This window comes from Pinus tabuliformis, chromosome 8 (genome assembly GCF_031772625.1).
Source record: "Pinus tabuliformis cultivar Carrire ecotype Pingquan chromosome 8, CPIR1, whole genome shotgun sequence".
In the NCBI taxonomy this organism is placed as follows: Eukaryota; Viridiplantae; Streptophyta; class Pinopsida; order Pinales; family Pinaceae; genus Pinus; species Pinus tabuliformis.
The window spans coordinates 138,138,223-138,163,184 of NC_142294.1; the positions used below are offsets into that span (position 1 = coordinate 138,138,223).

General features: G+C 34.9%; 1 protein-coding gene across 1 annotated transcript; it reads left to right on the forward strand.

Moving 5' to 3' along the window:
• Window positions 1-18,263: 18,263 nt before the first annotated feature.
• On the forward strand, window positions 18,264-20,839 carry LOC149234499 (uncharacterized). Its single transcript, XM_089461189.1, has one exon. It carries the CDS (start codon window positions 18,380-18,382, stop codon window positions 19,793-19,795), a length of 1,416 nt encoding a protein of 471 aa, XP_089317315.1. The 5' UTR covers window positions 18,264-18,379; the 3' UTR covers window positions 19,796-20,839.
• Window positions 20,840-24,962: the final 4,123 nt, after the last annotated feature.

Below are 24,962 nucleotides of genomic sequence, written 5' to 3' on the forward strand. Positions count from 1 at the left end.
CATACCCTTTTCTTTCATTTTCTTTTATAAAACAAACTATCTACTTCTAACCTTATATCTTCCAAGGGCTCAGATTAAACTGATGAGCTCCTTTTATTTCTCTACCTATCTACTGATCTGCCAAGATTAAGTTGTTTGGTTAGATTTTATTCTCTAACTATAAACATAAAATTCAAAGCATGACATAGTCAAGATTAAGCAGTTTGACTACCATGGGTTGTGGCATGTGTGACAAGCTGCACACAACCATTATTTGCAGAAGAAGTAACATAGTAGTGGCATTTAGACTTGCACACTTTCATGATCTGTTTTTGTATTTGGGGTTCATATATTTTCATTTTTTGATCTTTTCTTATTCTTTTTGTCCTTTTGTTTCTTTTTTTTGTCCTTTGATTATTCTTTTAGGACATACCCTCTTTACATTTTTTAATTCTAATATAGAAAACATTTGCAGAAAGAAAAGGTATGTATAATATTACAAGGCTTAACCTTAGTCATTCAAAATTATGACTCCTATTGGTATAGGAACCTAACACCTTCGAAAAATAAAGGCAAATACCATGGGCGAATATCATGGTAAATACCATGGGCGGATTCTGTCCACTTTAACCCTGTCTAGAAAAGGAAATATTACATGTAGAATGAGCCTCTCAGCTCAAAAGCCCATACTAAAGTCAATATCAACAGAAAGGCAAGCATATGTGCATAATCCAACTATAACGATCTCAAAATTGTTGGGCGTGTGCTATATTATTTACACGATTAGCCCACGCGTGTGGGTGGAGAGGGTGGGGGGAGGTGTGTTCCCCCCTTGTCAGGGGGTATGCAGGGGGTGGTAGCCCCCTTGCACAGGGTCTCGGGCAGCGCCCCGGGAATTTTTTTTTTTTTGACCCTATATTAGATGGGCAGACCTACCTATGGTTTTGTGCATGGATTTCACACATGGTTTTGGGCATGATGGTTTTCTGTCCATGGTCTTTTGTAGATCCAATCAAGGGAACTAAAATTATGTTCTAATCCAGGGTTAATGGATTTCGGGGTTTATATATGCTTCGGCATGTATATATATATATATATATTGTAACATTGAAAGAAATAATGAAAAGTCAATCTGGTAGTCCCAATTTTGGGATCGAGGAGAAAATGTTTGTGTGTATTTATTTTATGTTTCATGCTCTTGCCATTATTTATTTTATGTTTTTAGAATTCATATGAAAGTAATTTATTTATGGGGTTAAAACCTACATTTGGTATCAGAGTTGTTCTCGCCTCAAGGGGCTGCCTTTGCTATTGAGGGGTTTTCCTTGGACCTGTGTTAGACCCTGTATAGTGGAAAATCTACGGGATCGATTCTTGTGGTGATAGAAGATGGCAAGCACTGGAAAGATAGAGATTGAGTTGTGGAAACTCAAGATGGAGGATCTGATAGTGGATAAAGATCAGTGGATTGCGGTAGATCCAAGTACTAAACCAATAACAATGTCAGCTGAATACTGGGCAAAGTTGGATCGGAAGGCGAACAGCTCAATACGATTATGTGTCTCAGATTCAGTATTGCTGAATGTATCAGGGGAATCTTCGGTGAAGGATTTTTGGGACAAGTTAGGGACTTTGTGCCAATCTAAGTCTCTAGTTAATAAATTGTTCCTATGGAAAAAGATGTATAACCTGAGGATGAAAGATGGAGACTCAGTGACAATGCATCTGAACGCCTTTAATACTGTGGTAAGCTTGTTATTATCTCTTGATATTAAACTTTCAGATGAAGCTAAGTGCATTAGTTTGATGTGTTCTCTACCAAATTCGTGGGATATTCTGGTTGCTGTAATAGGTAGCAATGCAACTGCCTTGTAGTTTGATGAAATAGTCTCATCCTTGCTGTTAGAGGAGATGAGATGAAAAAATATGGAGGGATAGAATGGAAATGCCTTGTCTGCATGTGGACGATCCCAGAACATAAAAAAGTAAGTCCTCGAGTGGGTGATCTAAATCTAGAGGGAGATCTAAATCTCCAGGGGCCAGACTGGAAATGCCTTGTCTGTACGTGGACGGTCCCAGAACATAAAAAAATAAGTCCTCGAGTGGGTGATCTAAATCTAGAGGGAGATCTAAATCTCTAGGAAAACCTATAAAGGTGTGCTGGAAATGCAGAAAGGAAGGGCACTTCAAAAGGAACTGTAAATCTATATCTCCTGAGCAAGGAAAGGAATCTGATGATGCTCCTTCTGCAGAAGTGAAAACCACATCAGATGAAGGTGTGGATGTGTACTTGGCTTCTTCTTCAAGTACACATGTAGATCACGAGGCATGTTTTATTGACTCAGGTGCATCCTTTCACTTCACTCCCCATAGAGAGTGGTTCTGCGAGTATGAGAAATATGATGGTGGTGATGTCTTCTTAGGGGATGATAGGAAGGATAGAATCATTGGTCGCGTAAAATTCAAGTTGAAGTTGCATGGTGGAAGGACTGGAACACTTCCGAGTGTTCTGCATATTCCTGCATTGGCTAGAAATATGATTTTTGTAAGCAAGCTGGATGATGTAGGTGTAAAAATAGTGTTCGAGAAATATGCCTGCAAGATGGTTAAGGAAGCACTGATATTGATGTGGGGAGTTCAAATTGAAACTCTATACAAGATTTAGGGTAACACTGCTATTGATGTATGCAACAGTTATGTGATTCCTAAAAGTGGAGCAGAGAATCTAGTGGTCTCCGGAGAAAATACCATGTTATGGCATCAAAGGCTTGGACATATTGGAGAGAAGGGCCTTCGAATACTTCATAGTAATGGTATGGTAGAATGTATGTTTAATTTCTCTCAGGATTTTGATGTTTTTGAAAATTGTGTATATGGGAAGAAAAATAGGGTGAGTTTCCCCTCTTGTGCTAAGAGGGTGAAACAGATATTAGAACTTGTGCATAGTGATGTGTTTGGAGTGTCGATTCCATCACTAGATAATTCTATGCACTATGTATAATTTATAGATGAATTCTCAAGGAATACATGGATATATCTCCCCAGGAAGAAATATGAAGTCTTTGATAGTCTTAAAGAATTTAAGGCTCTAGTGGAAAACCAGACAAATAAGAAGATAAAGGCATCAAGGACAGATAACGATGGAAGTTTTGCAAGAAAGAATTTGAAGATTTTTGTAAGGATTGTGGTATAGCACGGAAGAAGACTACTCCATACACACCTCAGTAAAATGGAGTTGCAGAAAGAATGAACCGGACATTGATGGAAAAGGCAAGAAACATGCTCAGTGGTGCCAGGTTAGGATAGGAATTCTAGGCAAAGGCAGTGGAGACTGCATGTTACCTGGTCAACATATCACATTCATCAACATTGGATGATAAGACTCCACAAGAGGTATGGACTCGGGTATTTGGATGTGACACATATGTAGATGTTCCAAAGGAGAAAAGAACTAAGTTGGATAGTAAATCTAAAAGATGCATCTTTATTGGATATAAGGATGGTTTAAAAGGTTATAATCTTTGGAACCGAGAAACAAGGAAGGTTGTGTACTGTTGTACCTTAAGAAACCAATTTCCTGGTTGTAGAGAAATTGTGCTTAAGACATTAATAAATATTATTTACTGTCACTTCTTTGTCACTTTATTGTTTGTTGTGTCCTCAAATGAAGGACCTGGAGAACTTGGTCTTTAACCCTTAATACATGTATGACTAGAACATCTTAGATATTATTTACTGTCACTTCTTTGTCACTTTATTGTTTGTTGTGTCCTCAAATGAAGGACCTGGAGAACTTGGTCTTTAACCCTTAATACATGTATGACCAGAACATCTCAAAATGCCATTTGTTGCTAGATATAAATGATGAATGAAGAATGATTGAAGGAGAAGTTAAAGATAATATGGTGATCTTTCATAGAAACTACTATCTGTAACTTAGAATAATTATGAAACTGAGAACTGAATCATAGACAATATGCTGTTTAACACAGAAACTACTATATGTGACTCTTGGAGAAGTTAAAGATAATATGCTGGTCTTTCACAGAAACTATTATCTATAACTTAGAAAGGAAGGTGAAAACTTCAAGTATAGGAGCGCTCTTTTAAGGAATTTTAACTTTATCTACATAAGAAAATAAAGACCCGCAGCTTCATTACTATACTTGAAAGAAGAAAACATAAGATGACACATAACAAAGAGGGTTATAAAATTATACCCAACAATTCATGGAAACTTCTCATTCTTTCATTAATCAAAAATTATATCAGGAATACAGTAGCTTAGTCTCCGGGTTCTCCAAAATTCAAACCCTTTCTTTGTAAATTTTCATCTTTTTATACATTGTGAAACAGTTGCTGATCTTTGAAATTGTCAAACTACTAAACTGCTTCTCTAACTATCTGAAGTAAAAATCTTACAGAATTTTATTGAGGGTAAAAGACACTTCAAAGAACATACAATAACAAGAAATAACTGAACTAGAAGATGAAGATAATTGTTTGCTTGCTCTGTTAATCGACTGCTGAGTTCTTCTGTATATGCCTTAATAATGATTAATCCGCTTTAACCATAATAAATAGTGTTTGACTATGACTTGTGCATAAATTTGGACTTACGCATATATCTGGCATTTTGATTGGCCAAAATATAAAGAAAACATGCCCAACTGCCTTCCTTTTCAGATTTGGCTTTAATGTTGATTTTTCCTTTTACACAACAAAAATAACGCAAAGCACGCAAAAGCGGAACTGAAAAAGAATGAATCCAATTTAATAACTCCATTGGATTCAGAATCCCATCGCATATTGCAATCGGCGCTTTCCATTGTTATATCGACCCAACCCTTAACATTTCGCAATATGAAGGACGCATCGTAATTATAAAGCATAACATGTAAACTATATATATATATATATATATATATATATATATATATATATATATATATATATATATATATATATATCTATATATCTATATATATATATATAATATTTTATGCGATATGATGGACTCGCCACACTTATAAAACATGATATATATGTTTTCAAGTTCGGCCAGCAATCGCAAATCGTAATCGGCATAGCCATATACACATATATAAAGTGTTATGGATGATCGTGGACCTTTCGGGGCTCATAAAACATAATATATATACACTTTGGGTCCAGCCTGTTCAACGCTTATTTCTATTATAATCCTTTATAATAGAAATATATAAAAATGCATAACCATAATGTATATGAAGGAATTTTCGATATAGCAGACCTGCCAGTATATATATATATATATATTTCGGGTCCGCCACAATCAGTGGATCCCAACGTCCATAGCTCTACGATGCGGCGGACCGAACGGGACTTTAAACCACGATGTATATACCTTTCGGGTTCGGCCCATTAACACTTTAACACTTGTTTCTTTTGTGATTCCGCTATGAAATAAATAAATACTTCATTTCTTTTAGACTTTGCGGGGGGTAAAGAATATAAAGAAGTTTCATTGAGGTGAACCCCCGATAGTGATATATTTAATAAATAAAGCTAAAAACACAACATAAGCTACAACATCTGGCTCCAACTGGGGATAGTGCTTCTGCCACAGAAGCACTGAGAACCGCAGATCAGTGCCTTATCCATTGGGCATGGAGTCATATATTGCTTCACCAAACTTTTGTATAATGAACCCACACCGATATCTGTAGTGATAAAATGCTTGCGCTTTGATAGCAAAGTATTGAGAATCATAGATCAGTAGCCTTAGTTGGGCATGGAGTCCAAAACTGTGAAAACCCTGAAATTTGACAACTGAAACCTGACAATTTTGAAGTATGACACCTTTGCAAACCAGTTTCCAACTGGGAAAGTCACCCTTATTCATCAACTAATGATTAAACTAAAGAACTGTAACTGGAAACCAAATGCTCAACACTTGAGCTTATTTATGTACAGGTTCCTACATATGTACATGATTGATCTCCATCAAGTGAAGTCAATCTTCCAATGGTACCAGGTTAGCATTTGGGTGCTTAATCTAGAACCATTTTGCCAGTGAGTCTTTAAAAACAATTCATCTTGAATGGAAAATAAACTATGTATAAAGGCAACTCACAATAAAAATTAGGAGTATATCCACAAAATGATATGTGTAGACTGCTGATAAATTCTTCCACATAATCTGCCAGGGGTCTTCAAAAGCATAAGAAAAAATATGTTCTTGATTAGCTCCAAAAAAGAAATTCTCTATGTACAAAGGTTCCTGCTCAATTAAACCTTATGTTGGGATAATATGTTCGACAGAACAATCAACAACATCTTTAAGAAAATAATCTACATCACTTTCATGTCTCCACTTTTCATCTTTAAGCTTTAATTGAAAATAATTTGTAATTATATCCCTAGGAAGAAAAAGAATTTTTTTCACATCAATATATGACATACGATCAACTTCAAATAGATTGTTTACCTTTGATCCATGGGCATCCTTATGTTCTTCAATGCAATGATATACAATCTCTTTATCAGCTTTTTCTTTTACATAAGATAGCCTCTTTTGCTATGATAGATGGCTCAATATATTGCTATCCAACATATCCCACTTGCTAGTCTCTTCTTGTCTGTTCAACACCCAACTGATGAACTTGAAGAGCTTCATCCTGATCCCCATTTAAACCATTTTCATTATAAATAGGAGGATCATCAAATTTAACAAAATAGGAACTCTGGGGATTTATTTGCAACTTAGTTATTTCTTCCTCTTCTTTACTGCTGAGCAGAGACTCTTGATGCATGTTAGAACTTCCTTCCATCTGAATTATCTCTTGATTTGCTTGGAACAGAGTCAACCAATTCTTTGCTTGGGAGATTATTGGAGAGAAATGTTTTCTAAACTTCTCCACATCATTTTGAGAAAATGATGCTCGATCTGCTTGAAACATAGTCAGCCAATTCTCTGCTTGGGAGATTATTGAAGAAGAATGCTTTATAAACTTCTCTGCATCATTTTGAGAAAATGATAGCTCCTCGTTTTCAGAGACCCGCTCATAGTTAATTTGGCTATAATCTCTTTGAATGCTTGATATATTATCAACGAGATCAACAGTTTCTTCAACAAGATTATCATGAGCTTTTAAAGTTTCTTTAGAATCATAATATTCACAACAACCTTCAAAAAGAAACTTGTGTGGATAATAAATTCTACAAGAAGAATTGAATACTAAATGGAATTCTTTTAAAGATGAAATGCTTGAACGAGGTAGAGACCTGAACCAAACCCTAGCTTCTTGGTCCAAAGAAAACAAAAACAACTTCATCTTCATGAATGATGCCTTTCTGCTCCATGCATTCATGAAACTCTTGGAGATGCTGAGTTGGATCTTCATATTCCTTTCTACTAAATTCTGGAAGATACTCATCCCGGACATAAAATGCAGGCATATCATGAGGATAGCCGATGATCCCAGTAAAATCAAATGGATAAAATTTATGGACTAAGAATGCAGGGAGAGCCATTAAAACCCAGAAAAGAAAACTTCAAAGTACAGTGGAGTCACCAATCAATGTTGTAAGTGAAAATCACAGGTGTGAATGTACAACCAACTACTGAAACTTGTCACTCTCAAGGATCAGCTTCAAACTTAATAAGCCTATGGAAAAGTGTTCTTATTCAATTATTTTGCAGGTTGTGGTCTTTGTTACAATGGAGTCGCCTTTTATTGTTTTTATTCGAAACAGCCAAGTATTTCCTCCTCACTGAACAACCAGAGGAAAATCTTAAAATCCCAAGGAAAAGTGTTCTTGTCCTCTCTCCCCGGCAATGGCGCCAATTAATGTTGTACCTTAAGAAACCAATTTCCTGGCCGTAGATAAATTGTTCTTAAGACATTAATAAATATTATTTACTGTCACTTATTTGTCACTTAGATATATGTTGCATTCTCAAATGAAGGACCTGCTAATACTTAGGAATAATCAGAATGCCATTTGATTAGCTGAATATGAATGATAAATGAAGAAAGCTTGAAGAATTAAAAATAGTATGCTGTCTTACGCAGAAACTACTATCTGTAACTTAGAAGAATTATGAAGGTGATCTAACTGAATCATGGACAATATGATGTTTAACACAGAACCTACTATCTATGACTCTTGAAGAAGTTAAAGATAATACGCTGCCTTGCACAGAAACTACTATTTGTAACTTAGAGAGAAAGGTGAAATTTCAAGTACAAGAGCGCTCTTTTAAGGAATTCTAACTTTATCTACCTAAGAAAATAAATACCTGCAACTTCATTACCATACTTGAAGGAAGAAAACTCAAGATGACACATGACAGAGAAGTCACAAAATCATACCCAACAAATGTATGGAAATTTATGATTCTTCATTAATCAACAATTATACTTTGAATACAATGGCTTTGCCTTTGGGTTCTCCAAAATTCAAACAACCAACCCTTAAAATTCCCTTTTCGGGCTTTTATCTCTTCTATCAAATCAGTTTTGGAATTGCTTTCTTGGAACAGCTAATAAACTGCTTTATAGCAGTTATAAAACTATTTTCTCTTTGAAATTATTCAACTTTATTATATATACAATATTAAGACTCAGAAAATATATAAACTGCACCAAAAGCTTTGAAAGAGGTCCATATATATATGTTAGGAATGATCTGATGGTGAGAACACCAAATAACCCGACCAATCACCTTTTCTTCGGATTCGGCTTTAACACTAATTTTACCTTTATTTAGCGGAATTAATGCAACCTTTGGTAATTGCGGAACTTAAAATGAATTAAATCTGCTGCATAAACTATCGGATCCACCCATTCGCCTTTTAAATATGCCTTAATACCTTTAGGGACTTGATTATACATAGATCTGTATTTAATAATTCATCGGGTCCAAAACCCATCGCAATCGCAATCGGCGCTTTCAATTAGGGTATTAACCCAAAACCTTAACAAACTGCAATTAGTGGACCCGCCGGAAATATAAAACATGGTATATATAATATCAGGTCCAGATCGTTGTCGCAAATCGCAATCGGTATAAGTCATAAGCGTTATGCGATGATCGCAGACCCGATGGGAGAATCAAACATAATATATGTTATATCAGGTCCGGCCTATCACAATCACAATCGGCGGAATCCATATACCCAAACCTTAACGATTTGTGATACAGTGGACCCATCGGAATTATAAACGCGATATATATATGTTTTCGGGTCGGTTATTTAGTGCTTTTCGATACAGCGGATTCGATGAGACTTTTAAACACAATATATATATATATATATATATATATATATATATATATATATATATATATATATATATATATATATATATATATATATATATATCGGGTCTAGTTCCATATAACCATTTATATATTGTATAGCAACTTTGGCTACTCTGTGGCCAATTCTTTTACAATTCTTTCTTTTGCAATTTCAATGTATAATAAACAAAATACTTCATTTCCCTTAGACTCTACGATGTAAAGAAAATAAGAGAGCTTCATTAAGCTTGAACCCCTGCAATGATTTTTAGACCACACATTGTGAACAAAGTGATGAATAAGCTTAAACACAATATAAGCTACAACATGTACAACCATGATGTGGTGTTTAGAGGGGTGAAAGATGTTTTTAGACCACACATTGTGAACAAAGTGATAAATAAGCTTAAACACAATATAAGCTACAACATGTACAACCATGATGTGGTGTTTAGAGGGGTGAAAGATGTTATTAAACATGAAGTACTATCAAAGGAATCTGAGAAGATAGAGTTTGAGCTAAAGGAGGAAGAATCATACTCTACAGAAGAAGAGGAATCAAAAGATGAGGAGCCACAAACTCCAGTTGTGAGAAGATCAGTGCGAGAAAGAAGGCAACCATAAAGGTATAGTCCATCTGCTTTTTGTTCAAAATTTTCTTTATCTATTACTGATGATGATCGCATAACTGTGAGGGAAGCAATAGATTTAGAGGATGGAAAACTCTAGATAGAGGCCATGGCTGATGAAATGACATCTTTGCACATAAATGAGGCTTGGGATTGGTGGAGTTGTTGGCTGGAAGGAAAACCATTGACAACAAATTAATAAGAATATGAATGCAGAAGGAAAGGTGGAGAAACAAAAAGCTTGGTTGGTAGCAAAAGTTTATTCTGAGGTCTCGGGAATTGATTTTGGTGATAATTTTTCTCCTGATGCCAAGATAGCTTTTATTAGATTAATTTTATTTGTTGTTTCTGCTTTTGATTTTGAGTTAGAACAGATGGATGTGAAGACAACATTTCTTCACGGGGATCTGGAAGAATAGATTTACATGAAGCAATTTGAAGACTTTGCGGTGAAGGGTAAGAAAGAATTGGTATTCAAATTAAAAAAGTCTTTGTATGGGTTGAAACAATCACCAAGAATGTGGTATCAAAAATTTGATACATTTATATGGGGACTTGGCTTCACCAGAAGCAAAGAAGATCACTGTGTGCATTTTAAATTAATTGGTTACCATGTTATTTTTATGGTCTTGTATGTAGATAATATATTGTTGGTTGGAAATAACAAAGAAATTATCCAAGATTTGAAGACCCAATTGTACTCCAAATTCAACATGAAAGATCTTGGTGCTGCAAACTATATTTTGGGCATGGAAATTAAACGAGATTGGGAAAAGAGGAAGCTCTGGTTAAACCAAAGGAAGTATGTTGAGACAATACTCCAAAGGTTTAATATGCAGGATAGTAAACCGATGAAGGTTCCTATTCATGTAGGTGTAAATTTATCTGTTGAACAGTGTCCCAAGACACAAGAAGAGGAAGAGGACATGTTCCATGTTCCATATATGCAAGTGCAGTCGGTAGCTTGATGTATGCAATGGTTTGTACTAGACCATACATTGCACATGCAATGGGAATATTGAGCAGGTTTTTGTCAAAACCAGGGAAGGAGAATTGGACAACAGTGAAGTGAGTTTTCAGGTATTTGTGTGGCACTAGTGATTATGGTTTGTGCTACCAAGGAAGACTAGAATTAGACAATGTTTTGGACAACGTTTTGGACATCCCTGGCTTTGTTGATGTAGATTGGACTGGAGATCTGGATCAGAGAAGATCTATAAGTGGGTATGTGTTTAACCTATTTGGAGGTGCATTTAGTGGCGCTTTCAACTACAGAGGTAAAATACATGGCAAAAACTCATGCAAGCAAGGAAGCAATTTGGTTGCAGAGATTGTGTTCAAGTATGGGGTAAGTACATCGAGCTATAAGGATAGATTGTGACAACCAAAGTGCAATTTTCCTGGAAAGGAACCCTTCTTATCATTCAAAGACAAAGCACATTGATGTTCAATATCACTTTGTGAGGGATATGGTTGAGTATAAAAAGGTGTTGTTGGTAAAGGTGGACACTTTGAAGAATATTGCAGATGCATTGACAATGTCTGTAAGCACTGAGAAGTTCTCTTGGTGTAGAGAAACAATGGGCATTACAATTCTGGACCAATGGCTCAGCTCTCTTGTGGTCCCCTATGGAAAGAAAACAACAAGTGGGAGAATGTTGGGTGTGTGTTATATTCTTTCTACAACTACCCCACGCGTGGGGGGATGGTAGCCCCCCCTGTACGTTGTATCAGGCACAGTAGGGGAGCAGTAGCCCCGTTGCACGAGGTTTGGGGTAGTGCCTCGGGAAATTTTTTTGGACCCTATATTAGGTGGGTGGACCTACCTATAGTTTTGTGCATGGATTTCGCACATGGTTTTGGGCATTATGGCTTTCTGTCCATGGTATTTTGTAGATCTAGTCAAGGGAACTACAACTATGTTCTAATCCAGGGTTAATGGATTAGGGTTTAAGGATGCTTCAACATGTATATATATGTATTGTAACATTGAAAGAAATAATGAAAAATCAATCTGGTAATCCCAATTTTAGGATCCAAGGGAAAATATCTATGTATATCTATTTTATGTTTTATGCTCTCGCCATTGTTTATTTTCTGTTTTTAGAATTCGTATGCAGGTAATTTCTGTACGGGGTTAAAATCTACAAAAATATATTTAATTAGCTACCCATAGTATTCATAATATCCTATATCATAAATATATGACAAAAATATAAGAGAAAATTAGGAAGACAAACCCAAATTGACATCCAAGTAACATAGAGTTAGACATAGAGTTTGGATCAAATTTCTGGAAGCAAGGAGTTATATATATGTTCTCATACTTTCTCAAAACTAAGGATGGTTCCCTAAAATTTCTTATAATTAGCATGATCAAAACACTAAACTATAAGAAATGGAAAAAAAGAGAAAACTCTCTTAAACAAATCAAAGATTTCTCACAATTTTTTTCTTTAAGATGAGTGACCCCATAGGTACAAATTGATGAAGGAGACTAATAACCATTTAATCTATATATAATAGTAGTTAATTCATAGTTTTGATGAAGATGAGTGATCTTTGACATTCCTATCTCCACCAATGCTTCATCTTCCACCTTATCTACAATATAAGCACCACACAAAGGAATTGAAGTAGTTGAACTATAAAGCTTTTCATGTTTTGCTACATTTTTTAAGGATGTAGGCATTGAAGTTGTAGAGATTGTACACAGGGGCTTCACTCAATGTACCTTTGACATATCATGTGTGTTCGTGACATACTAAACAATACCCCTAATTTGACTACATATTGGAAAATACCTCTAAAAATCACATTATTTAACCCCTTACCAATATAAACTCAATACACTTTTCGAATTTAAAAACCCCTACTCTCATTAGAAATTGTAGGTATCCATTTTTTCATTAACATTTTTTCATTAACTTTGAGCTTCATTTTTTATACCTGCCAATATAAAAATCCTTTACTCCATATATATCCCCCAGTATATTATGTCACTTTTTCCTCAATATATATCCCTCAATATGAACCCATGTGGTATGGTATTTCTTCCTAATAAAACCTTCGTTCGATTATAGAGCCCGCTGCTCCTTCCCATAATTGTAAAACCAAATAGATAGTTTCAAATATTTACATACATTATAGCTAAATAACCAAGATTGAATTGCTAATTATTTACTTAAAAAATAAGACATTAATGGTCGATAAAAACTATGTATATTTTCTTAAACATATGACATATAAATAAAATGCAACCACAAAAAGCATAATATTCTATTGAAAACCCTAACCAGTGGTTGAAATTTCTTTTGATGACAAAAATGTCAATACCTACTTGACAGGCAGACAATTCACGAAATACTTCTACGAGGTGTTTTGTCAAATGTGTGACGCAGAAAGATTTGTCAAACACTTAACATAAAAACTTTGAATGGCATTCAAACCCATACATATGTCGAATTTTAATGATTACTATACCTTTCTGCACATTATTATCTTTTAATAACAAAATTAGTGTAAGGTTAGTTTTTATATATTAACAACAAAATTAGTATAGGTATATATATATTCAAGTTTCTAGAACTTTTATACATTTAAAAAAAAAAATATTATTTTGAAGTACAATACTTTTATTGTGTCAAAATTAAATGGAAAAAAAATAATAATAAAGAGATTATTTTAATAAAAAATATAAGTTTTTATTTTTTTAGTATATAAATTTAAATTCAGCTAAAGTATTGTACAACATTTTCAGTAATGGCGGAAGTAAAGCGGGCTGACGTCCTTGACTTCTGTAACTCATGGACGTTGATCTGAGCAGTGCTCTGACGTGGTAGCACGTGGAATTCCGATATCGGCGGTGGAAGTAATGTAATCATCTAGAAGGTATGGATTGGCGAAACATGAAGCCTTCACATTGTGAGGGTGTGAGGTCGATTGACCAGAAGACAACTGCACTCTCATGGCGGTGGAAGTAATCTAATCATCTAGAAGGTATCGATTGGCGAAACTTGAAGCCTTGACAATGTCAGGGTCTGAGGTCGATTGACTAGAAGACAACGGCACTCTATCTCACCGTTCATCTCTCTCCGTTGCGCTGGTCAATTGGTTTTGAGTGGGTGGTCATATTTTAAAATCGTTACCTTGTTTTTGGAAATTTAATATATATATTTATTTATTGAAATAAAATTGTTCAGGATTTTTTTAGAAATATTTTGTTTTAACTAGCTCAAAGAAAAAAATTAATATAGTTAAGATTAAAACAAATTTTCATAAGCTCCATAGTGAACCGGGTCGTTGGACAGTTCCTAAAACACCATGGATATAAAGGTTTTGCCATCTTTATGAAAATATGAATATCTAGAAGATGACAATCCCTTCCTTTGAGTGCCCCGCGTACAATCACATCGAGGATGACAATCACTTCCTTTGAGTGCCCCGGGTACAATCACATTATACGAACATATGACAATCACTTCAATCACTTCCTTTGAGTGCCCCACGTACAACCACATTAGATCTCAGTGTCAAAATCTCTATTGGAATACTGACCTTCCTAGCCTTTTACGATCTCAAAATCACAGTGAGCTCGAAAGGCTTCTCTCCAAGTTTTTTGAGCATAGGAATAAAATCTTAAATCAAACTAAATAATTTGTTTCTTTAAGTTTGATAGACTAAAGTTTGGTCTCAGTGGACGTTAACCATCATCATCATTTTAATTTTTAGTTTGGTCTCAGTGGACATTAACCATCATCATTTTAATTTAAAAATGGTATAAAAATAAATTAATAAGTTATATTTTAGTGATTTAATCCATTAAAAATATTAAAACCTAACCATACACATAAAATAAAATATTTAATAAATATGAATAATAAATAATTAACTTAATAAGTGGAACAAGTAAACTTTTATTAAAATTAGTAAAATTCTGAAATTTTATTTTTTATAGAATATTTGAAGTGCCTTGATAATAAAAGTTTAAATGGATAAATGAATATTATATATATATATATATATATATATATATATATATATATATATATTATATATTTATATTTATAGAATATTTGAAGTGCCTTGATAATAAAAGTTTAAATGAATATTTTATATATATATATATATATATATATATATATTTATATTTATATTTATATTTATAGGATATTTAAAGTGCCTTGATAATAAAAGTTTAAATGAATAAATGAATATTCTATATATTTTATTTTTATTTTTAAAAGTTTAAATGAATAAACGAATGTTGTATATATTTTATTTTTTATGACATGTTTTATAATTCGTAAAAGTTTTAATTTTAATTTTATGAAAACATATATATGACATTTTTTATAATTTGTTAATATGATGTGTGTAGCATTGAATATATATATACAGAGAGAGGTGTTTACTATAAGTATTAAGTTTTTATATGTTTGTTTTTTACTAGGTAAAAATTTAGTCATGTTAAGAGCTGGTGTGGCCAAGGTTGGGTATGATTCATGAGTGATTTTGATGACTTATATGTGTTTGGTTTGGGTTTCTCAAGCTATAGGTCACCCTTGATGTAATCTCTTGAGAACTCAAACAACTTGACAAATAAAATTAAATCTACATATGAAGTTTTAACACATGATGGTTATGAATATTAATAATTATTTTAAGGATGATGATTAATGTCCATTAAGACCAATATGGTCTATTAGACCTTAAAAAAGTAAGAGATTAAATGAGACTCTTTAATAGTTTATTTTTATGATAAAAAAGATTTAAAGGAGAGAAGCATTCCTAAATCACTATAGTTTTGCTCACTTAACAAGTCAAGAAGGTTGGAAATGAGAACAAATATGAGTAAGAGTCAGGTAATCCAAGAGAAAGTGTTTTTCAACTTCAACACTCTTAGTATCAGAAAGGTGAGAGAATTTTTAGTCCCAAGGTGTTTTGGGAATTGACTAATGTATGATTTCACTTCAAAGCGCATGAGAATTAGTTCTTATTTTTGCAATGTTCATTTTATTTTTACCACTGATCAAGACAAAAAGATAGTTTTGGTTATCAAAATTGAGGTTGGTCACCTCCTTTTAATACCTTAGCTTCTTTTTCCCTTATAACTCCTTATCATCCCACAACTTATCATTAAATTTGGAAGTAATAGTATTTTTAATATTATCTTTATTCTCCAAGATGATCTCCTCATTTATCCCCCAATGGTTGAGCCAAGGCTTGGTATCCTTGTGCTAGTCTTCCTTGACCTAAAGGTGCAGGTTTTGGCTAGAGTTAGAAGCAATTTTGGGGAACCTCTTGGTTTCCATGTTGTAAAGCTTCTTCTTATACATCAGATACCTAAATATAGCCATTCTTTTAATAGGAGAAATGCAAGCTTCAATCAAGAGGATAGTGTAGGGAGTTATTTTTTTAATCTTGAAGTTGTAGGTTATAAATTACTTTTGGATCAATGCGTTAGTCCTCCACAATTCTCTAGATATATTGCAACCCTAAAATATCGAATATCAATGGTGACCAGTGTGGATTTAATTATCATGACTTTAGAGCGATATCAATAAGATTATCTCATGACCTCCCATAAAAAATGTGCTTTAAAAACAAAAACTATTATCTCATGACCTCCCATAAAAAATGTGCTTTAAAAACAAAAACTCTGTTGAGAATCATGATTGCCATTAAACAAAAGCCACAGGTGTTAATCAACAATCACATCACCAGAGATAAGGATCCACGAGAGGCGGTTAGTCCATGTCATGAAACGCACAGGGAGCATTGGTTTATCCAATGTCCAACAATTTGCCCCCATCCCGAGCGGGGTGTGTATCAAACTTGCCCCCATTCCGAGCCGAATGTGTATCGAAATCGTGGCCTACGCTTTGATACCACTTGTTGGGAATCACGATTGTCGTCAAATCAAAAACGCAGGTGTTAGTTAACGATCACATCGCTAGAGATAAGGATCCACAAGAATAGTCTATGTCATTAAACACACGGGGAGAATTGGTTTATCCAATGTCCAACAAACTCAACCAATTAAACTAACCCTCAATGCATTTAAATTTTCATATGTTTATTAATTATAAGTTTTGAAATATTATACTTACACATATGAATCATTATTATTAAATCTACTTTAATGTGATATGTATATCATAATTTTTTAATTTAAATTTTATTAATAAAAACAAAATTACAATATAATTAATTGAATTAAAATGATTTATTGCTTTGATTTATTATTACTTTTATAATTTATTTAATTAAATCAATATTATGTATTATTTTTTGCATCTAATACCACATTTTACTAGCTTTACAATATTTCTCTCATATTGTTTTCTTTTATTGATAGTGAACTGTAGAGTGCTTTTCAATTTAACTATTAATTTTTGTTTAATTATATTTAAAAAAGCAATTTTTTTGAAAATTAAAAATTTGTTTTAAAATAAAAAACTATTTAAATATAAAAATTAAATTAAATTTATTATTATTATTAAAACCATTTTTAATAAATTCATATATTTTTAATAAAAATTTCTTAAATATTTTTATTTAATATAATAAAGACATCCTATGCTTTATTGGGAATGAAATGCTGAGAATGCTTTAAAATAACATCGAGAATTCCTCAAATTAAGGTAAACTAGCAAGGTCTTAAGGTCTTGTTCACTTACAATTACAATAGTGCTGCCAAAATATGGATCAATAGTATACTCACTCTTCATTTCTTTAAAGATGGCCAGTGCATCACTGGTTACAGCCAACATATTACGCTTTCTAATTAGACATCAGCCACTGCTTTAGGTTATATATATATATATATATAAGAGAATGAAATCCATTAGGCATATTTGTGGACAATATTCCTTATATTTTCTTAACATTATTAAGATTATTTTTAATAAATTTATATATTTTTATTTGAATTTTAGTTTATAAAGTTAAAGTAATTTTCTAATCACAATATAACCTTACACTCAAAAACACTAAAACTTCAAAATTTTATTTAAAAAAATCTTTTTCCAACTTAAATTAAAATATATAACTCTATTCCATTAATGAAAATAAAGATTTTGATAATACAATTCATTTTAAAACAATTTATATAATTTTTTTGCTTAAAAAACATGTAAGCAAAAAAAACCTTTACCCATTAAATTGACATCGTTATTAACTTCCCCACACGCTATAATAAATATCCCGGGCATACAGATGAAGGGTAGCTCTTGAATGACATTGCTGGCAGGAGTTAGTTTTGATCTGTTCAAAATTAAGGTGATGCTGCCGGCCAATCGAGAATTATGGCTTCGCTTACTAGATGCATAGAGTTCTGGAAGGCCACGGCGACATAGAATCGAAGTCTAAATACATGTGCCTTTTTATTTTATATAAACCAAGATGCTATGAGCCTTTTCTCTGCACGGAGGTCGTTCTAATTTCAATTTTATCAGTCGTGTGAATTGATCAGGTTAAGAATGAAGAGCAGACGATCAAAGCTGGTGAACCGTTCGAATGACCCACTTGCGAATGGCGGAAGTTTTAATTTGATCGTCGTGGGAAACTCTGAGAATCTCAGTCTTGCTGCCCCATTTTCTGCCCTGAGATTGGCCGATAACAGCAATAGCCCTCCCGATAACAACAACGAGCTCTACGGCGGCTTCAACGGTAGTTTCAGCCCATCCTCCGCTATTATCCTCTTCGTGCTGGTGGGCTTGTTTTTCTTCGCGGGCTCTGTCTTTATCTGCTTCTGTAAATTCGGCCGAGGAGACGAAAGCCTGAGACGAGGGACGAGAGGGGCCAATGCACAGGCCCGGAGGCAGAACGAGGGCAACCATGGTCTCGACAGGGCCGTGATTGAAAGCTTTCCGGTGTTCAGCTACGATCTTGTGAAGGGCCTCAAGACGCAGACCAAAGAAATCGTCGAGTGCGCGGTTTGTCTCAGCGAATTCAAAGACGACGAGCCGCTCCGCTTGCTGCCCAAGTGCAGCCACGGTTTCCATCCGGACTGCATCGACACGTGGCTCTTCTCGCACACAACGTGCCCCGTCTGCCGAACCGATCTGGTGCCCACGGACCCCGCGAGCTCCACGGGCACCGGCTACGGACTCGTCGAGCCCCCCGAGATCACGCCACCGGAGGAGGTAACGGTTGTGGTAGACGGAGCGAGGAACGGGAGCGTTCGGATGGACCACGATTTCGAAATCCCCGTGGCACCAGAGAGCGCCGGTTCCCAAGAATCGCTCTCCGTGCTGGGCCTGGATCAGGGCAACAAATTCCGTCGCTCGTACTCCACGGGGCATTCTCTGGTGAGGCTGCTCAAGGAGTCGGATCAATTGGCCACGGAATGGTATATTTGCACGCCACAAGGGCTAAAACCGGGTCTACAAAGGAATTGTAGCGTCACTGCGCTCTCTTACTCGCGCTCTGAGGGCCCGTCCACCTCTGAAACCCGCCCTCGTCTGTCAAAGCAGGCTTCAATGAGCGGCGCCGCCTCGTGCAGCCGAGACACCAGTGGATCAGGACGGCGTTGGTATGAGCGTGGTTTGAGATCAGAGCGATTTACCATATCATCCATGTATCCCTCTTCGTTTCTCAGATCATCTTCGGAGCACAGGATGCCGGCTTATCCGAGGAACCAAGAATTATCTGCCGGTTCTCAGGAGGAGCGCAAGGTATCTTTGCAATCTCTGAAGCAAACATTGAAGAGGCTCACCAGCAGCAAGAGAGAATGGACAGATAATTCGCAGAGCGGGCGGGGTTCTTCCAGGAGATCTGTAGATAACTCACAGAGCGGACGGGGGTCTTCCATGAGGGCTGTAGATAACTCACAGAGCGGGCGGGAGTCTTCCATGAGGGTTGCGGTGGAGAGCTGGGGTCCTATTACTGCATAAGAAGCTTCTGGGCAGCCGGGCTTAATTGTGTGCTAACAATTGCTTTGTATTGCGACCCTTTTGATGAAAAATGGTTGGCCGGTAAAGCTAAAGCTACCACTACAGCTTAGCATTTGTTGAAAGATTTCAGTAAAAAATCTGCAAGCAAGAATCTAATGTTGCAAGACTTGGGTTGAGAGCAATGATGAGTTTTTGAGACAAGGAGGTGAAGGAGCGGTATTCGACGATTCCCAATTCAGCGTGCCGAGAAAGAAGGAAAACGTTGCTACCGAAAGGAACTGCCCTTCATCGGTCCCTTGATGTGCGCTCTTTAAGAAAACCAAAAAAGCGTTGCCAATTCGTAATGATTATTAACTCTAGGGTGCGTTCTGATGACTCAATGGGCAGCTTGTAGTGCTCAAAATTCAAATCCACCTGATTTAGTAATTAATTACTCTTGCAGCTGAATAGAGAAGACATGTTTATTAGCACATAACCTATTAACCTCTATATCTAATGCCAGAATGTGTGCATAAATCCTCTTTTGCTATTTTAAGTTTGCAACATGCTCTGCTTCTGACTTCATCATCTATGTGCTATTATCAATCAAATCTTGCTGGATATTCTCAGCCTGAGGAATGTGAGGTTCTCATTCTCCTAGTTTGTCTGTAAGCTCCTGTGAGGGCCACTCTCGAGTCGATTGCAAATCCAACGGACATGGGTGCGGTCAATTTTTTGACCGCGCCCATGTACATCAGATTCTGGAATATTAAGAGAATCTGCCATCCATTTAAGTTCACCGTTCTGTGAGTGGTTTGATGCTGGATAGAAGGGTTCCTTTTGGTGTGAGACATGATTTAATTGCAGATTATGAGCTTCCTATTCATCACATTTCTCCAATAATATTATTATCCATCCTGGAAAGAGTTATAAGCATATTATCAAGATTGAATGGGACTTCACATTGTAACAGGTTTAAGAATGGGCAGAGGAAAGCTGCAATATTGTCCTGAAGAGAATAGGGTTGGCCTGGCCGATGGAATGTTCGTGGCCATGATAGTAGGTGAGCGCTGGAGACGCGTCGATTTGATGAGTTTGACCGAAAAAATAGGGAGGACAAGGTGCGGTTCCCATGGGATGTCGTAAAGGTATTGTTGGTCATTTTATATAGATTCTAGAATCTTCTGGGCAATAAATTTGCTAAATATATGTCGTATGTTATGGGTTGAATATCTTGTGGGTTCTAATAAAGGTATTGTTGGTTATTTTTATATAGGTCGTAGAATCTTTTAGAAATTTGATAAATATGATGTAGATTATTTTATAAGGATTTTTTAGGTTTGATTTGTCGTTTCAAGAGCGATTATTTAAGGGTATTTAATGTGTCAAAGTTACTTTGGGATTGCATCCAATCTAGGTGGCATCTAATGCCTCAAAGTTATCCGAGGATTGCACCTAGCCTCAGCCACACTAGCCCTAAGCTGACTTAATTTTTTAGCATGTCTCCTCCCCTTAGCACTGGGCACAACCACTCGCAGCGAGGTTTGATCCTAGGTGACTCGCCTTGCTAATGAGACTCATCCTCAACTAGTTGTGCTAGTAAGACTTGACTATAGATTTTAAAATTTTAGAAATGTGATGGTTGACCATTTTTTTGTGATGGATAAAAATTGATGAACAATTCCAACAAAATAAAAGAAAAATAAATAAAGTTCAAATAATAATTTAAAAAATAGTAAAAAATAATCATTAATAATAAATTTCATTTTTTTTTATAATAAATCATGTAGTAAGGTTTATAAGGTTATATGTAATATTATAACAAAAAATAATTTCTAGTTTTATATATGATATTAAGGTTAAATATTGCTAATAAATTTTTGTGATGATCATAAGGGATAAGCAATTTATGAATTTTATTTATTTTTGTATTCAAGCTTCTATGATCCATAATGAATTAAGCAAAGTCTTTCGGTAGAAATCACATAAGAGTTTAGCTCACGCGTTTCAAACCAACAAGTGTGGTTCATTTCTAATGATGAACCACACTTGTTGGTTCGAAAAGCGTCGGCCAAAAAATTCTCTTATGTGATTTCTACCGAAATACTTTGCTTATTCTATTTATATTAAAACTATCTTTAGGTTTTGAAAAGTAAGATCTCATTGTTGTCATTACTTAATTTCTTTGAATAAACAATCAAATCATTACATAATTTATTTGTCAATCCAAGGTAAGTATTTTTTTAAGGCTATTATGCACTATCTATGTAGGCTACAAATTTTTATCAGAGATACATTTATCCACAACCAATCTACAACAACTCACCAAGTCAAATCCATATCCTATATCTAATTCAATTTCCATTATAACATTAATAATAAAAATTATTCAAAAATACAATTTAAACAATAAAAAATTACAGATGGTCTAGAGAGAGAAAACCAATCTATCAAGCACTAAAAGGGATTAAATCTCTTGGAGTGTAAATCATTTTCAAGTTTTGCATTCTAAAAAGAGGTTTAAAGAGGTTTGCATATAATGAGATTTGATCGCTCTCGACTGTAGTGGATTTTTGGTTAAGGTGGATCTTAAACAATCTCAGGACTTCCTTAACACATTAGCAATCTAATTCTAATTTTAAAATCCATAATAATCCCGGTTGATAGGAGTGGGCCCTTCTCCTAGAAGAGAGTATCATTGAATGAAACTGAGTAGCTAATTAATTAAGCTTCAACCATATGCATATACATTCACAAATGAAAATCAAATTTTCTAAATATTAAAGAAGAAACCCCATACAACTTATAGATTCAAATATTAAAATGAGAATTTTCTCCTTTGTTATTAGCAAGGAGCCAATTTACACATTGTGTTTGCATTACATCATAGTTTGGCTTCGAATCATTAAATCAAGTTGTATATTATCATTTTCTAGTATTTCAAAATAGAACTTTTGGTAATATTGGAAAAAACTGTGAGTGTTTCGCAACCTACGTAAAACATGTCATTGGCAGTTTAGGGTGTAGCTGTCACAACTTCTGTAATCACAATTACCATCATTCTAATCGATGGGCATCGATTAGGGCAATAAATTGTCTCTTATACTCCACGGGACATTCTCTAATGAGAGTTGCAAAAACATAGATCAACTCGCCACATAATGGTATATTTCCATTAAAAAAGGGATAAAACCAGGTCTGCAAAGAAATTATAGTCTCACTATGCTTTCTCACTCACACTCTGAAAGCTTGTGCACCTATGAAACCCACCCTAGCCTCTTGAATCAGCCTTTAACGAATGACACCACCTCATGAAATTGAGGAATTATTAGATTGTGGCGTCATTGGTCTAAATTTGGGTTGAGATCAAAGTGATTGACCATATCATCCATCAATCCTTCTTCATTTGTAAGGTTCTATTCACATCAAAGGATGCCAACTTATTCTAGAAATAAAAAATCTTCTACTAGTTCTCAGTAAGAGCGCAACATATATTTTCAATCTCTGAAGCACACATTAAAGAGGCTCAGTGGTAGAGATAGAGAATGGGCAGATAATTTTTAGAGTAAGTGGGGATGTTTTAGGGGGGATGTAGATAACTCTCAAAGAAGAGGGGGGTCTTTTTGTAGGATTGTGAAAGAGTATAGTATTACTCACCTTGTTGTAAAAATACATAGATATCCTCCATTTTTAACAGTGGAGGAAGCCTTGTGTTGGTTAAATATAACTATAACAATTGGGTAAATACAAATCCGTATGTGAGCTTACAAATTATTATAGCTAGCACATTAGGAGAAGCATTGGAAATGGCCAATTCTAGCACCTCCCCTTATGCGAAATACAAAGAGTAAAAATAAAGAAAAAATTTGTCTCAAAAACTTAAGGTTTTAACTATGTACAAAAATTAACTGCAAACAAATTCTTAAAAAAAATAGAAAATATACAATGGCGAAAACAAAAAATATACATAATTTTTTTTCTCTTGAAACCTAAAACTGGGAAAACCAGATTGATTTTTCATTATATTCCTTTCAATGTTGCAATTCATTATACATATGCAAAATCCTTCATAAACCCTCAATCCAATTACCATGGGTAAGAACATAATCATAGTTCCCTTGATCGAATCTACAAAATACATGGCCAAAACCATCATGCATAAAATGATGCACAAAAGCATGTGAAAAACCATGGGTGGGTCTGCCCTATTATGAGTGATTCAACCCAATTTTATTATTTTTTGAGGCACTAACCCGAACCCCGTGTATGGGGGCTACCATGCCTCTCTAAACCCCTTGGTAGGGCGAGATACTGCAACCACCCCCGCCACCGTGACCCCCTACTGAACCTGACACAACATAACAAAGCTCGAGAGCAAAGAATATAACACGTACCCAACAACAATGAAGTCTGATAAGATACCCAAGTATAAACTCTCATAAGTGGAGAAAAGAAGAAAAACTAGTAGGAAAGAAACTCCTCTCCAAAAGATAAAAATATGTTACTGCTCAAATAAGTGTGGAGATGAAACTATAGATCCCACAACAATCCACTAAATGGAAAGAATAAAGGCTTGCTCCAATTAGGAAATACCAAAAATTATGAAGATGAGAGCTAAGAAACCTTAGTGAACTTGGTTGATCTTTGAAGTATATTATGTTGTAGAGGCACAAGAAAGGCAAAAACCAAAAAGTTCCTTATAAATGCTTCAGCGAAAATAGGTGCTGGTAAAGAACTAGGACAAAGGTTTCAAACAGAAGCAACACCATCAACCAAAAAATATACAATGAGGCTTGCAAGTATGGAAAACTTAACTCAAACATGGAACAATAATACTCACAAGGATGTTTGAACACCATCAACACCACACTCATCAAAGATAGTCAATAAAAACAAAACATTGATATAGTATCTGGCATAATCTAAATTCCCCCCCTTGAAACTCAAATAAGGGACTAACAACTATCAATAACCTCTGTTAAAAATGAAATAAGAAAATCTAGTTTTAACTTTGCCTTGGTAGCAATCTATTTCAGTTAATTTGAGGTATTGTTGGTTTAACTAGTTGTCGCTGTCAATGGAACTAATGTAGGTCAAGTTGAGGGTGTGTAACTTTTTTTTCACACTGAGAAATCATCCAGTTAACTGATCAATCAACCAAAAATAATTTTTGCATGCAGAGAATTCG